Below are 15,321 nucleotides of genomic sequence, written 5' to 3'. Positions count from 1 at the left end.
TTTTTTTTCTTTGAGACGCAGTCTTGCTCTATCACTAGGCTGGAGTGCAGTGGCACGATCTTGACTCACTACAACCTCCGCCTCCTGGGTTCAAGGGATTCTCCTGCCTCAGCCTTCCGAGTAGCTGGGATTACAGGCACGTGCCACCACACCCAGCTAATTTTTGTATTTTTAGTAGAGACGGGGTTTCATCATGATGGCCAGGATGGTCTCAATCTCCTGACCTCGTGATTCGCCCACCTCGGCCTCCCAAAGTGCTGGGATTACAGGTGTGAGCCACTGCGCCCAGCCTAGTCTCAAATTTTTTTTCTAATCCTACTAATATATATTTCTATTAAAATAAAATCACATTGTACATACTGTTTTGCAACTGACCTTTATTCACTTAAAATACGTCTTTAGTGTCAGTGTCAACACATTTAGTTTCTTCTTGTTTCCAACAGCTGCCAAGAGTAGTAACTCTCTTTGGCTCTCTGAGTACTTACCCACAAAAGCACATGCATTTAGATCTGATGGGAAAAGTCCTTCAGAGCAGGCACCGGTGGCTCACACCTGTAATCTCAACTCTTTGGGAGGCCAAGGCTGGCAGATGATGTGAGCTCAGGAGTTTGAGACCAGCCTGGGCAACATGGCAAAACCCCATCGCTACAAAAAATACAAAAATTAGCCAGGTGTGTTGGTGCATGCCTGTACTCCTAGCTCCTTGGGAGACTGAGGTGGGACACAGAGGTCGCAGTGAGTGGAGCTCATTCCACTGCACTCCAGCCTGGGTGACAGAGATCCTGTCAAAGGATAGGAAGAAGAAAGGAAGGAAGGAAGGAGGGAGGGAGGGAGGGAGGGAGGGAGGGAGGGAGGGAGAAAGAAAAGAAAAGAAAAGAAAAGAAAAGAAAAGAAAAGAAAAGAAAAGAAAAGAAAAGAAAAAGCCCTTCAGCTGAAAGTTGCACTGAAAATTCTTTCTCTCAAAGCACTGACCCAAAAAGGGGCACCAGCAGAGAGGCTCAGAAGATCTTCTCAGTCCACACCAGGAGACCAGACCTTTCTCAGTGCAGGGAGAAGGATGAGCTGAATGAGGAATACTCACTCATACGGCAGTTAATCCAGAGGGTGACAGAAACATTACAAATGTGACACCCTTGAAATGGAACTCCTCTTTGGAGTATGGAAGCCCAGTCATACACAACCCACTTGGAGCAGGAAGGAAATTGTATTTGAGGATGTTAAAGTCAAGCTAAATTTTATTAAAATTGCCTCAGGAGGCCATTCATCGCAACTACACTTATCCCACTTCAAAGCCTACTTCCCATCACTCAGATATTTACTTGTGGAGTGATTAAGTTCTCTTTTGTCTTTTCTATGCTTTCATTAGATGCTCTTTTTCTCTTTTTTGCTTACAAAAAGGTAGATTTTTTCAGTCAAATGTCAATATGTCAAACATCAAGTATTCATTCCCTTGCAATACACAGTGTTCATACTTACATACCCTATTATAACAAATGTAATATTATTTAATTATGCAGCAAACTTACACATAATTGGCGAACCAGGCCTAAAGAATACTCTATACAAGAAGCATAGCGTATTCAGCTTAGTTGAGGCCTTTGTTAAACAATATGCAAAGTTGCAGGTGCCACATTAGGGAATTTTGGGGAAAAGGAAATGCGAACTTATTTAGCAGGAAAACAAGAGAAATGATTATATCTCATGGCACTTTTATGGCTGGACACATTTAGATGCCTCTGTCACACCACCCAGAAGCCGTGGTGTTGGGGGCTGAGGCAGGAGCTCCTTTTGCCACAGAAGAAAGGATGAAACCAGAGACATTGTGAAAGTTTGCCCCAAAGTCTTAACATTCCCTGAAACCTTAGGTTTTTTGAACCCATTGTCCAATCTGTTGAAAGTTAAATAATAACGTTGTTCAAAATTGCATAGGTAAAGCACAGAATGGCCAAAGGGTCAGAACTACAGCAACAGGTAGGTCCCATTCTCTGCCTTTTCACTCTGCAGCTGGGGATCAAGATCTGTTTATTTGCGCCTTGAATAGGTCAAAGTGAACTTTTTGAAAATATTGTTCTGGTAAATAAAAATTCCTGGTCATGCTAATTATGGCTGTTTTGACCTGTTTCTTTCAGATACTATTGTTCTTATCGCTTCAATAGCAGTTGTTTCTGCAAAAACTCAGGGTAATATTTTTGCCACGTCTGCACTCAGAAGTCTCCGTTTCCTACAGATCCTCCGCATGGTGCGCATGGACCGAAGGGGAGGCACTTGGAAATTACTGGGTTCGGTGGTTTACGCTCACAGCAAGGTAAGATTTGCTCTCTGAGTTTAAAAAACAATTTTTGAAACTTTTTCATTGATCGCTGTAATATTTAATAAACCTATCACAAGCAAACTTAGTCATTGCAGAAATTGGTTAAAACAATTTTGGGACATGACGTGCAATGGATTATTTAAGAGCCATCATAAACATTCAAGAAGCAGTAAAGTGAATAGAATCATCATAGAATTATTTTTTCCTTTTTCAAAGATTTCCCACCTCTAAAAATCTTTCATTCCTTTTATACCTAGGAATTAATCACAGCTTGGTACATAGGATTTTTGGTTCTTATTTTTTCATCTTTCCTTGTCTATCTGGTGGAAAAGGATGCCAATAAAGAGTTTTCTACATATGCAGATGCTCTCTGGTGGGGCACAGTAAGTATACAAATATGTTTTTATTTATTGCATGCTGTGAAATGTTTTTTTTTAATACAATGTAATGGTTCCTATGGATGGTCTCAATAAAAATATCCACTTGCTAAAGAGAGTTATATGGAAAATACATACTACTTATTATTGTCTAAAGGCTTTCCACATCTTTCTGGGCCAACTAAGTTATCTTGTAAACCATCATTAATATTTCTTGAGTGCTAGATTGTTGCCAAAATTAAAAATACATAAAATATATAAATATATATCATTTTTTAAATGGTGATTTAAAACATTGATAGTTTATCTGTTTTAACTTTGTGGAGCACAAATTTAAATTATCAATTGTTGTATTGATTTTCCACTCTTTAAAAGTTTATCCAGGGTTAAAAAATGAATGAAAGCTGTGAATAAAATTACAGCACAAAGAAATGAAAAAGAAGACCGGTAACCATCTGTGAGATCAGAGATTATAGTCACCTAATTTCAAAACTTTCCTCTTAAAACCTACTTTTTCTTTAAATTGTTATTAAAGAATAATTTTCCAAATAAATAAAGTAAAATCATGATTCTCACAAAGATAGAAAATGAACACATGCTAAACATTCATTTAACTCATTTTTAAAATTTAAGTCATTATTAATGAAGAAACCAGTAAGATGTTAAAACCAGTTCAAAGCGCTATCCAAAGAACAGAAACATTTAAAGATCAGGAATACTGAAATCAATGTGCAAATAGAGGCAAAACTGGCTCCTTCCGCAGTGTGGGAGGGAAGTCAGTTCAACCTCCACTAGGCAGAATTTATTTACATGTCCATAGGCAATAATTATTTCACATTGCTACCAGTTATCAACAACTTACAGAGTTGTAAAATAGCTCAAAGACTATGAAAAGAGCAGAGCCCTGTAAAATCAGAATCCAAAAACCTGGAAGGGTGTACTCTGAACAACGCATAGTTTTCCACTGAAGCAAAAATTTTCCCTGCATTGTAAAGAATTTATAAAACAGTCATTGGAACTTGTGCCCTAATAAGAATGTCACAGGATATAGGAGTGACATAAAAAGAAATGTAATTTATACATTTCTTTTTATTTTATACATTTATTTTTATTTTATTCCTTTAATGTATTCCAAAGAGGAGTTATATGAAAATAATTATAGCCAAGCATGGTGGCTCACGCCTGTAATCCAAGCACTTTGGGAGGCCAAGGTGGGCCAATTGCTTGAGCTCAGGCGTTTGAGACCAGCCTGGGCAACATGCCAAGACCCCATCTCTACATAAAATACAAAAATTAGCCAGGTGTGGTGGCACGCTCCTGTAGTCCCAGCTACTTGGGAGGCTGAAGTGAGAGGATCATTTGAAACTGGGAGGTAGATTATAAATGCTTGTCTAACGAATGTCCATATCATTTTGGTCCAAAAAAACCCTTAAGTTCTCTTTTAAACCACCTTTAGTATTTCTTGAGTTCTAGATTGTTGCCAAAATAAAAATATATCATTTTCTTAAGCTGTGATTTAAACAATGATAAGCTTTTTGTTTGTTTAGTGAAGCACAGATTTAAGTTACCAATTCTTGCATTGTTCCACTACTCATCAAAAGCTCATCAGCAAGACCCAGAACACTTGTCAGAGATGAGGAAAATTTGTCAGGGCTGTATTAAGCAGAACTTGTTGTATTTGTTGATTGCACAGCAGCAACAAAATGAATAAAAATCAGAAATGCATTCACCTAAAGATTGGAATTTTTTTCTTAGGTTATCTGAGTAAATGTCTACAAGATTATGCCATTGGTTTCAAAGGATTCTGTTGGTTTAATAATGTGGTTTCCGGCTGCTCTTCACTATTCACAAGCAATAATGGGCATTTTGAAAGAAGAGTGGAAACTTGAAAGAGAGCAGTCATCTGACATTCTTAAAATACTTTTTATATGTAGAGAGCAAATGAAAATCTATGACTCATGATGGGATAAACTGTAAACTGAGAAAACAGGAGGCTTTTCTTGCCAGTAAGGGGAAGACAGTTTATCATCCCAGCCTTCAAAGCAATGGTTTGAATTCAAGTTTAATTTTGCTTCTCTTGGATAATTCTAATATATTTAACTTACTGAGGCACCCAGGTGCCCCTTTTCCCATTGAGATGCAGTTGTTGGTGAGTTTCACCTGGCAGCTTATTATCCTTCTTTTTATTAGTCTTCCTTTTCTCCTTATTACGAAAAAGAATTGCTGTATTGTATGTTAAACAGTGTGTGGGAAACTCTTAATATACCTCTCAGTTAGTCACCAGTTTGTTTCTTTTGCCAGAATAACCCACACAGCAGGTTTTCAAAGGTCATTTCTGTGACTTTCCGGGGAAGAAACATTTTCATTGATTTCCCTTTCAATTGTGCTAATTTGACTGACATTTAACCCGTACTTAACAGGTTTCTGAATGACCTAATTATGTTTCTATTTTCTTAAAAAATCTAGTCTTGAATATGAGAGTAAAAATCTTATAAGATGTCAAACTTCGAAGAATTTTTTAAGGCCTTATTGGTCCATGGCAGGTTTGTTGATATTAACGGACTCATTAATGAAATTGTCTGAAACCTAAAAAGACAGAAAAAGCAAACAAACGAGAGCTCATTGTTTCTATTCATTTTAAGAAGGACATATTCTAGATTCCTAGTGGGAAATAAAATAAATTTAGACTCCTATACCTTTTATTTATACATTAATCAAGACCTTCGTTTTGATTAATTTGGTTTGAAAATTATGGTTGGGTATTTCTTAGTTAAAATTGCCCATGTTGCACTTAATGGAAACCTTAATAACTATGGAAGTATCCAGAATAAATAAGGAAATGATAGCATCCTAAGTGAGAGTATTTCTAAATGTTACACTGCGATGAAAAAAGGAAATCCCCTATATTAAAAGAGCCCACAGTATCAACAATAAGTATCAAAATACAGGTTTTGTTCTACAGATACGCTGTGCCAGTGAATTTTCAATACTCACTATGGAACTGCTTCCGTTAAGATAGTGAGATCTGGCCGGGCGCGGTGGCTCAAGCCTGTAATCCCAGCACTTTGGGAGGCCGAGACGGGCGGATCACGAGGTCAGGAGATCGAGACCATCCTGGCTAACACGGTGAGACCCCGTCTCTACTAAAAATACAAAAACTAGCCGGGCGAGGTGGCGGGCGCCTGAGGCAGGAGAATGGCTTAAACCCGGGAGGCAGAGCTTGCAGTGAGCTGAGATCCGGCCACTGCACTCCAGTCCGGGCAACAGAGCGAGACTCCGCCTCAAAAAAAAAAAAAAAAAAAAAAGATAGTGAGATCTGTCCCCTAGATCAGCTTTTGGAGGACTATCATGGTGGGATCAGTGCTGCTCCAAGCCAGCCAGTAACAATTCAAAGAACTGTGATCCCTGAAAGCAGTTTCATATTAGTGAAACTAGCTCATTGAGTAAGTGAAATCGATGTAAAAGACCTGGTACCAAGAACATAGCAAAGTGCCCAATCAAATATGATAGCTACTGTTTGTGTAGGCATTGTTGCTGTGGAAGTTAAATGAAAGCACCTTTAATACAAAAGGAAGAAAAAAAGAGCTATGTGTTTTGATGCAGACCCACAGTTTGAACACAGAAGAGGCTTGGGAATTGGAGGTTGTGATGAAAAGATATCCTGGGTTCTAATGTGGCAACTAAAGTTGCATTGATGGCAGAAAATGGAAAAGGGAAGTAGCTCCAGTAGCTGAGGCACTGGGAGCTACTGGAAAAGGGGATCTTCTGATTGCTGGTGGAGCTCCATTTATTATGGTTTTCTATTGTTATTGTTCTCATTTTTAGTTGTTCCAGATTTCTTCTGAAATAATTTAAGAGTGGGTTTCCCTGGAGTTATTTTCTGTTATTAAATCCTTCCTGTTATTATATTTCTCCTTTTGATCTGCTTTAGATTTATTTTGAAATAACTTCAGATCAGGTTTTCCTGAAGTAATTTTTCCTAATAATAACCTCTTCTTGAAGGCCAGTTTGTCCTCCTTCTATTTACTGCTCTTACTGTGATGAAGATAGTGTTGTGGGGTTTTATTTTTAAAAGATGCATACAGCAGCAGATAGTATAAATCTACTCTTGAGTAAGCATCTGAATACAGACTTCACCTAAGACCCTGTGCTTGAAGAATTTTATGTCAGCCAGAGTTAGTCTGAGAATTCATGCAGAAAAATCTTACAGTCTTTCTAGAAGCAAACCATATGGATGGTTCTATGTATATAGCATACTGTGCACTCAACATGTTGTACATCCCAAATATATGCCTTGAGTTTCATCCTCCTGTAAAATCTAAGAGTAAGAAATTGTGTAAATTTTTGGAATAAGCACTGATACTCTGGTCCTGATAGTACCAGGACCCTTCAGAGAATCAACTCTTCTTACATTGGGTTTACCATTACAAAACGTTTCTACAACGTCGTCTAAGCTGATGTTTCCTGAATTAATACTGGCATGTTAAAGTTAATAATTACTTCTTGCTACCAATGCATTATCTGATGGTATCAAAACTTTACTTGGCTGTGAAAGGAACAACATACTAGCTCCTAACTATTCAAGAATATTATCAGTTACCAAGCAAAAATGGAGACACACATACCCCAGCCTCTACCCACCAAAACATTCAAACTATTATGAGCATCTACAAGTTCCATGCCAACCTATTGGCATGGATTTGTGAAGTAGATTATCATATGCCTCTTTGGGGGAATTCTTTCTTAATGAGAATCTAAAGTAGCATTGATGACAGAGTATTTCTTCAATAATGTTATCTCACACATGCCTCTGGGCACTTTTTATCAGTTATTATTATTCTATCAGCATTGAGCACATGCTGTTTTGTAAAGAATAGAAAAATTGGAGTCAAGAGACCTGGGTTCTGGCCCTAACATTATGATTTCATGGAGGTGTGTTATTAAGCAGTCATTAACATCTCTGTAAAATTGAGATATCCCCCAAACACAAAGTTGCTATCTGTATAAAATGAGACTAGGACATGTAGATGTGCTTTATCAAGCACTAGGTAAATGGTAGTCATTACTGTTGTTACACCACCGTCTAAATAAACAAGATGGAATGCTAGTGCTCTGAGCTACCTGCCACAGCGGAACCCAAATTTTATGATGCCACCACCACAGGAGATTCTGTTTGAAGATGTACCTACTAGTTCTGACCTACTAGTTCAAGGCGACTAAATTTCAAAATTGACTGCACAATTTCTATGACCACCTACTATCCGATACTAGGTGAATCACCTTTCCTTAAAAGACTCCTTTATGGGCTGGGCACTGTGGCTCATGCCAGTAATCCCAGCACTTTGGGAGGCTGAGGCGGGTGGATCACTTGAGGTCAAGAGTTGGAGACCAACCTGGCCAATGTGGTGAAACCCCGTCTCTACTAAAAATACAAAAATTAGTTGGGCATGGTGGCATGTATATAGTATACATGTCTTATATTGGGTTTACCATTACAAAATGTTTCTGCAACATCATCTAAGCTGATGTTTCCTGAATTAATGCTGGCACATTAAAGTTAATAATTAATTTTTATTGCCAATGCATTATGGCAAAGCAACCAAGTAGCCATCACAGAAGTTTCAAGTAAGTAGTTCCAGCTACTTGGGAGGCTGAGGCAGGAGAATTGCTTGAACCGAGGTGGTGGAGGTTGCAGTGAGCCAAGATCGTGCCACTGCACTCCAGTCTGGGTGATAGAGTGAGACCCTGCCTCAAAAAAAAAAAAAAAAAAAATTCCCTTATGGAGAATTATACCGTGCCATGGAAGTCTACCAACAGTATATTGTTCACATGAACACATTAGCTATAAACTAATGCACATAGGTATACTAGAAACATAATTGTATCTTCAAAATCAGGTCAATAAATATTTGTTGATTTGTTGCCTGAAAGAAAGAAGGATTTAAATCTCCTGATTTGGAATTCATTCTGCTGTTGAAAAGAAAAAACACTTTAGCCTAACCAGTGTCTTAAATTATAATCTGACCATAGCCTCAGCCATCTCATTAAAAAAAAAAAAAAAAAAATCAAGAAAGTCTGGACGAGAGTTTTCATTTGTTTTTCAGTATTATTTCTGAGGAAGAATTCTTGAATGCTAAACACAGGAAGGTGCCCCCACTCCACCTCAGATTTTGCTAACATAATTACAACTTTATGCCAACATTTCCAACCCACAGATTTTCAGAACGTATTTTCTTTCACCTGTGTGACTGTATTTGAGCATAGGAAACATAAGGGCCAAAATATATCTAAGCTGTTTCTATCTGCAAGACACATTCAAGTAAATGGTCCAACTGAAGAGATGGCACAAAATACCAGGGATTCCTGAGGCCAGCTGTGGGGAGGTAGCAGGGCAAAGCAGGTCATCCCTGCCCAGAGCCTCATCCGTCTTGTTACCCTGTAGCCTGAAAAGGCAGCTGCCAGCTTCTACCTCAGGTCAAGAATTGTGGCAAGAAATGGCAGCTTATCACTTAAGGAGAATACTACTCTGCCTAGAACTTTACTGAAAGAGATGGTAGGCATTTTTGTCACTTATAATTTATTTTTTAATTTTAAAAAGTAAATTCAAAACTTCATGACCTTACCTATGATTTTATAAAGATCATACTCAAAAGTCATGAGTATGAGTCACAAATTTTTGTAATAAAAATGTAATCTATCCAGTGCATGTTCACCAGCATATCTCTTACAAGCTCTGGAATGAGGCAAAAAATGGAATTATGTCCAAGATCGCGACGTAAAGGTCCATCTCTCCTATTCTCCTGCTTCTTATCTCTTACACACACGTATATGTAAGCAAAATGTCATGCTTGCGTGTGTGGGAAATCAAAGCTCACAAAACGCTATTTAGTTTACTTGCCCATTTATGTAAATATTGTATTTGTTTTAGAATAGAGTAGAAGCTCTCAAAACTTATTTCCTCTTCACTGACTGGCCAGATTAACCAACACTCCTAACTCCCACAAAATATACTGAGGCTTGCAGAGCACGAAATGATCTTTAGTATCCACAGAATTCTGTTCTTAACATTGTTTGAATGCTTGCAAAGAGTCAGCATGTTCATTACCAAACTTTTTTTTTTTTTCGAGACAGGGTCTCACTCTGTCACACAGGTTGAAGTGCATTGGTGCAATTATGGCTCGCTGCAGCCTCAACCTCCCAGGTTCGAGCAGCCCTCCCGCCTTGGCCTCCTGAGTATCTGGGACCCCAGGCACGTGCCACCATGCCCAGCTAATTTTTCACTAATTTTTTGAAGAAAAGGAGTCTCACCATGTTGCCCAGGCTGGTCTCAAACTCCTGAGTTCAAGCAGTCTGTCTGCTTTGGCCTCTCAAAGTGCTGGGATTACAGGCATGAGCCACTGCACCCATCCCATTCCCAAACCTTTTTATGCCAGTTGTATTTGTAATTATAATGGCATGGTTTAATTTTATATTATTGCATAAACTGATGACATATGGTACAGAAAGAAAGATGGATGGTTTATGAAAATAGAATGCTTTAGAAAAGCTTGATAAATGCAAAATACTAAATATACTAAAATACTAAAAATACTTTAAAATCAGGGGTGAACACACAACTATGTGGGGGAAAAATCTTAAATATCTAGGACTCTGTCCTCAGATAGCTCCCACAAAAGTTGAGTTTATGGGCCACTAAAAAAAAAAAAAAATGTAATTTTAAAAAATACTAAAATTAAGGAAAGTAAATGATGCATTATGAGTGAGATTTATGCAAAAAAGATAAGGCAGAACCCCAATTGCAGAACACATTCTTCATCAAGAATATTATATTTATGTGCTTTAGGCTAAAATAAAATATGCAACACGTAAGTCTCTTTGTGATTATCTGCATTAGTCAAATTTCTGACTAAGCAACCAAGTAGCCATCATAGACGTTTCAATTAAGAAGACTTCTCTGTGTATTCTCGTGCATTAATATATAATATCAAAAAGTTATCTCACCCACAGAGAATAACAAGGCTCTCTCGGAAGAACATTTATTTTACATTGATTCAACTGCTTTATGGTTCTACTAATTCCCTTGCAACACATTTGCTATGCAGAGTAAAAGTCTGATGTATTGTGATTCACTTTTAACACTGTATATATTAGAAGAGAATTAAATGCTTTGACTCAGGAAGTATCAAAAATATATTAGTACAAAAAGAACCCATTAACCGACCACACTTTAGTTCTTTCTGTCATCCCAAACCCACCCAATCCCTGTCATCCCCACCCACCCAGCCCATATGTAGTCGTGAAGCATCCTCATGGTTCACCCAAGATGAACAGAGTCACTGGGTTTGATTCCAGCACCATCACCCATGGAGCTCAACTCTTGCACCCTAATGCCATATGCATATGTAGAACTGGCAGAGAATTATACAACAAAGGGAGTGGAGTGTGAGGGAATTATCTTCAAAGGAGCAACTAAATTATTTATTTAATGTTGGATTCCCAGTCTAAAGACAGTATAAAGAGAGTGTCTTATTTATTTGTTTTTCATTATAGCCGTAATCCATTTTTTTCCAAAATCAGCTCTGGCTCTTCAACTTCATTCGGCCCACATTACTGTGTTAACTGTATACCGTAAGTAATAATAGCCACCTGCCCTTCTCCCTGGGAGTCACTGAGGTACGCGGTTTGTAAGCATCTGCAATACAGAGATGATGAGATACAATCAAATAAGTCATCTTTCCACGCCGTGCCATCAGGATGCTGCTGGGTTCTTGAAGATCTGTGAGGAGTGTTTCTAGAAAACGGACTGACTGCCTCATCACCCAATTCAATTGTGAAGTCTAGGTGTGATTTCCGCCAAGCCCCTAAAGATCACATATGCAGCCTCTCCAGGTTCTCTGAAATATGCTGCTATTCCAGAATCTCCCCAGTTATTCTGAAGAACTGGTGCTTTTGGGTTCGTGTGTGGGCCTGCCTTTCTCTGACCCTGAACCGAAATGAAACTAATCGTTACTGGGTTCTACCAGTGAAAAGAGTCACAACATTTTTGGAAGGCAGAAAGAGGTTTGTTATTTAGCACAAGCATGGGAGAATAAGCACCAAGAGAGCTTCTGCTACTCAGTTCATGTACAAAGGATCAGCTGATAAACATTAGCAGGGCCTCCCAAGTGCTAGGAAAAGAAAAGAAACATAATGTAGTTGTACAGTTCCAAGGAGACTCACTGGTACTTCAAGGGCAGCTTGACCTGAAAGTCCAAAAAAATCAATGAATATCTATGCAGCACTCATCTAAAGATGGTTTTATCAAATGTAGCTGGTCCTTGACTTAGAATGTCAAAGCCAGAGTAAGCAGATGGGTCAGGGTAAATACCTGGAGAAGATTCACATCTTTTTATTGTAAGCACACCTTAAAGGACTCGTAATTTTATGTCTGGTGCTACCTTTCTGTTCACATCATGAAGCCCAGGTGTCCTCTTTGCCTCCACAGAAGGGAAATGATGCATGCACTCTCCAGGCAAGAAACAAAGAAAACCCACACCAACTGCCTCTCTGGCATAGAGGGGGACAAAACTGCCACCCTGTTGCCAGATCCTTCCCAAACCTAAACTGGCAACAAAAGGCCCCTGAGCTTTCAACCAGGAAACATCCCTAGCTGCTTCGAAATCAGAGTGGAGAAAGTTATTGAGGCTGGGGGTTCAGTTGCTGGCTATTCAGGTCCCTTGCACTCAGTGAAATGTGATCATCCTGGAAGCCTGAACCAGAGTGTAGGGAGGAAGTGGGCAGAGTCTTTGCTCACCCCCAGAGGAACTCCAGACTGCTGTTCTCAGATTTCACAACCTTCTATTCACCCCCACAAACCACCCCTGTAGGAGAAAGGGGCAACCCTAAATTCAGAATGAAAGAAAGTAGGCACTCTTTTTTACTCAGGATGAAACACTGAGCACATTGTCACTTGGCCATGTCCCATTCTTTAGAGTTAGAGTCAGTGGCTTAAAACCCACTCTGAGAGCACTGGGCCAAGCAAATGTATTATTGGAATGAAAAGCAAAGCAAACCATGAAATGTAACATTTTTGCTGTGACCAAACCATGAAAGTCCTCCTTCAGTCTATTATTATTAATAAACTGATGTAAAAAGATTAAGCTATTTTTTGGAAAAAGTATAGTAGATTAATATCTGTCCCACATATATAAAGATTAACAATAAAATTGACCTGGCAATTTTTTTCTGCATTCTCAAGGAATTCTTTTGAGAATCCCATATTAATACTGCTGGTAACATTAGATTAAGTTGGCTCCTGTAAAGTTCTACTACAAATTCCCTCTCTCTGACATTGGATGAGTTCTTCCAACCAGCAAACCTCTTATTAGCCTGTCCTTGACCCCTTCTCAGACCTTCACAGCCCATGTCTTTTTGCCTATTCCAAGCCTCTGACTCCCCACACATGATCGCACCTTCTCCTTGTCTATAATTGAAAGGACGGACGTAAGCATTCCTAATCCTTCCTTCCACTCATACTGAGGCCACATCATACCCCCACCATGGGAGCACTGTCCTTTCACACTGCCTGGGCTAACCCCTCCAACTGTGCCCTTAACCTGATTCCTTTTTGGGTACTTTACCCCGTTATGAAGCTGCCCCCTCTTCCCTCTTCGGTCTCACCCTCTCTGCATACATGCACAAGTACATCCTGGAAAGCCTCCTCTCAAGTCAGAGATTCCTGGGAGTTCTTGCCCTCTGCATCTCACTCCACTTGTTGCCAAAGTTCTTGAAAGTATTATTCATTTATTTACTAAATATTTAGTGAGTTTCTCTCACTTTGTGGCAAGCATTATGCTAGATGTTAGGGAAATAAAGAGTAAGCTGAGGTTCCACTTTCTAGTTAAGGATATAAGAATCCCTACCCAAAGAAAAATACAACACACTAGCACTCATGTTAAAATTATTAAGAAACAAGGAGCTGAAATAAAGAGTAATCAGAGACCCTACTGAAGATAGGTAGAGAAGCCCTCTTCAGTGAGGAACTATTTTGGATAAGACCTGAAGGATGAAAAGGAGCCCTGGGAAGAGTGAGGAAAATGGCAGTTCCAGCTGAGGGAACGGCTTGTGCAAAGGCCCTGAGGTAGAAAGATCCTGGCTTGTTTGAGGAGCCGAAAGGCCACTGTCATTAAAGTGCAGTGAGCAAGGGTAAAATCAAGATGATCTTAGGTAGGCGGAGACGGCTTAATTAGTAGCTTAGAATTTATTTTGAATTCAACAGCTAGCCATTGAAGGATTTTTAGATGGAAATAAGAAAATGATACCCCTTGCAGGTATATGAAGAGGGAACTAGAGGAAAGCAAAAGCGAAAGCAGAGAGAGCAATTAAGAGGCTACTGTAGCAGCCTGGTCTATCATGGTGGCAGCAAAGACAGAGTAAGGGGGGTGAATTTGCAAAAACTTGAGGAGATGGAATCAACAGGACTTGCTGATAGATTCTGTGAGGGGAGTGAGGAAAATGAATAATTAGGATGATTCTGAGGCTTCTGACATGAGCAAGTGGATACATTGGTGGAGCTCTTGGTTAAGACAGGAAGGAATATATTTGGTAGAAATAAGAGTTCTGTTTTAGATACATTAAGTTTAAATGACTGTGTGACATCTAAATGGAACTGTCAACTGCAGATATGTGAATTGGGAACTCAGAAGTGTCCTGGCCTAGAGGTATAAATTTGGCGTATTTAGCATAAAAGTGGCATTTAAATCTATGAGAACATTTAAGATCACCTGGAAAGAGAGAAGAAAGAGGGGATAGAAAAGAAAGGAAAGTCTAAGAAGAATACAATCTTTAAAAGAAGAAAAAGACCTAGAACAAAACCTTAAAAATCCAGTGTCCAAAGGTTGAAAAGGGTAAGAGGAGCCACAGAAAAAGAGCCACCAAGGATATAAAGAGAAAACCCTGGAAGTAAAGAGAAGAGTGCTTCCAGAAAGGGGTGGCCGGCTGAGCTGAATGCTTCTGAGAGGTCTGGCATCATAGAGTTTGTCTCCTTCTTTATTATTTCTGCTTCCGAATTCTTCCCCCTCTTTCAAAGCCCAGGTAAGGTGGCATGACCAGAGCAAACACTTTCTCAGTGATTGCCAGTGACCACCTATCTCCACCATATTCAGTCTCTTTTCTCAATGCTCATTGTCCTTGTTTTCTTTTTCTTTTTCTTTTTTTTTTTTTCCAGATGGAGTTTTGCTCTTGTTGTCCAGGCTGGAGTGCAGTGGTGTGATCTTGGCTCACTGCAACCTCCACCTCCTAGGTTCAATCAGTTCTCCTGCCTCACCCTCCTGAGTAGCTGGGATTACAGGCATGCACCACCACACCCGGCTAGTTTTGTATTTTTAGTAAAGATGAAGTTTTACCATGTTGGCCAGGCTGGTCTCAAACTCCTGGTCTCAGGTGATCCACCTGCCTCAGCCTCCCAAAGTGCTGAGATTAAGGGCATGAGTCACCGTGCCCAGCCTCATTGTCCTTGTTTTCTATTAGGCTGTGACATCAGGGATTACCTGTTCTTTTGTGGAACTCCCCATTCTCTATTGAGTTTCCATTTAAATAACCTTTTCCCGATTGTTCTACTTTTGAAAAACTTGAAAAACATGATATCCAAAGACA

General features: G+C 39.3%; 1 protein-coding gene across 1 annotated transcript in view; it reads left to right on the top strand.

The window, feature by feature from the left end:
* KCNQ5 (potassium voltage-gated channel subfamily Q member 5) overlaps nucleotides 1-15,321 on the top strand; it is a 579,251-nt gene that overhangs the window by 433,073 nt on the left and 130,857 nt on the right. The window contains exons 4-5 of the mRNA XM_031935624.1: nucleotides 2,130-2,305; nucleotides 2,569-2,694. Of these exons, the coding sequence (XP_031791484.1) occupies nucleotides 2,130-2,305; nucleotides 2,569-2,694 (302 nt within the window). The remainder of the gene's footprint in view (nucleotides 1-2,129; nucleotides 2,306-2,568; nucleotides 2,695-15,321) is intronic.

This window comes from Piliocolobus tephrosceles, chromosome 5 (assembly GCF_002776525.5).
Source record: "Piliocolobus tephrosceles isolate RC106 chromosome 5, ASM277652v3, whole genome shotgun sequence".
NCBI lineage: Eukaryota > Metazoa > Chordata > Mammalia > Primates > Cercopithecidae > Piliocolobus > Piliocolobus tephrosceles.
Note: the sequence above shows the minus strand (reverse complement) of the source record. Positions and strands in the feature narration are given on the sequence as shown.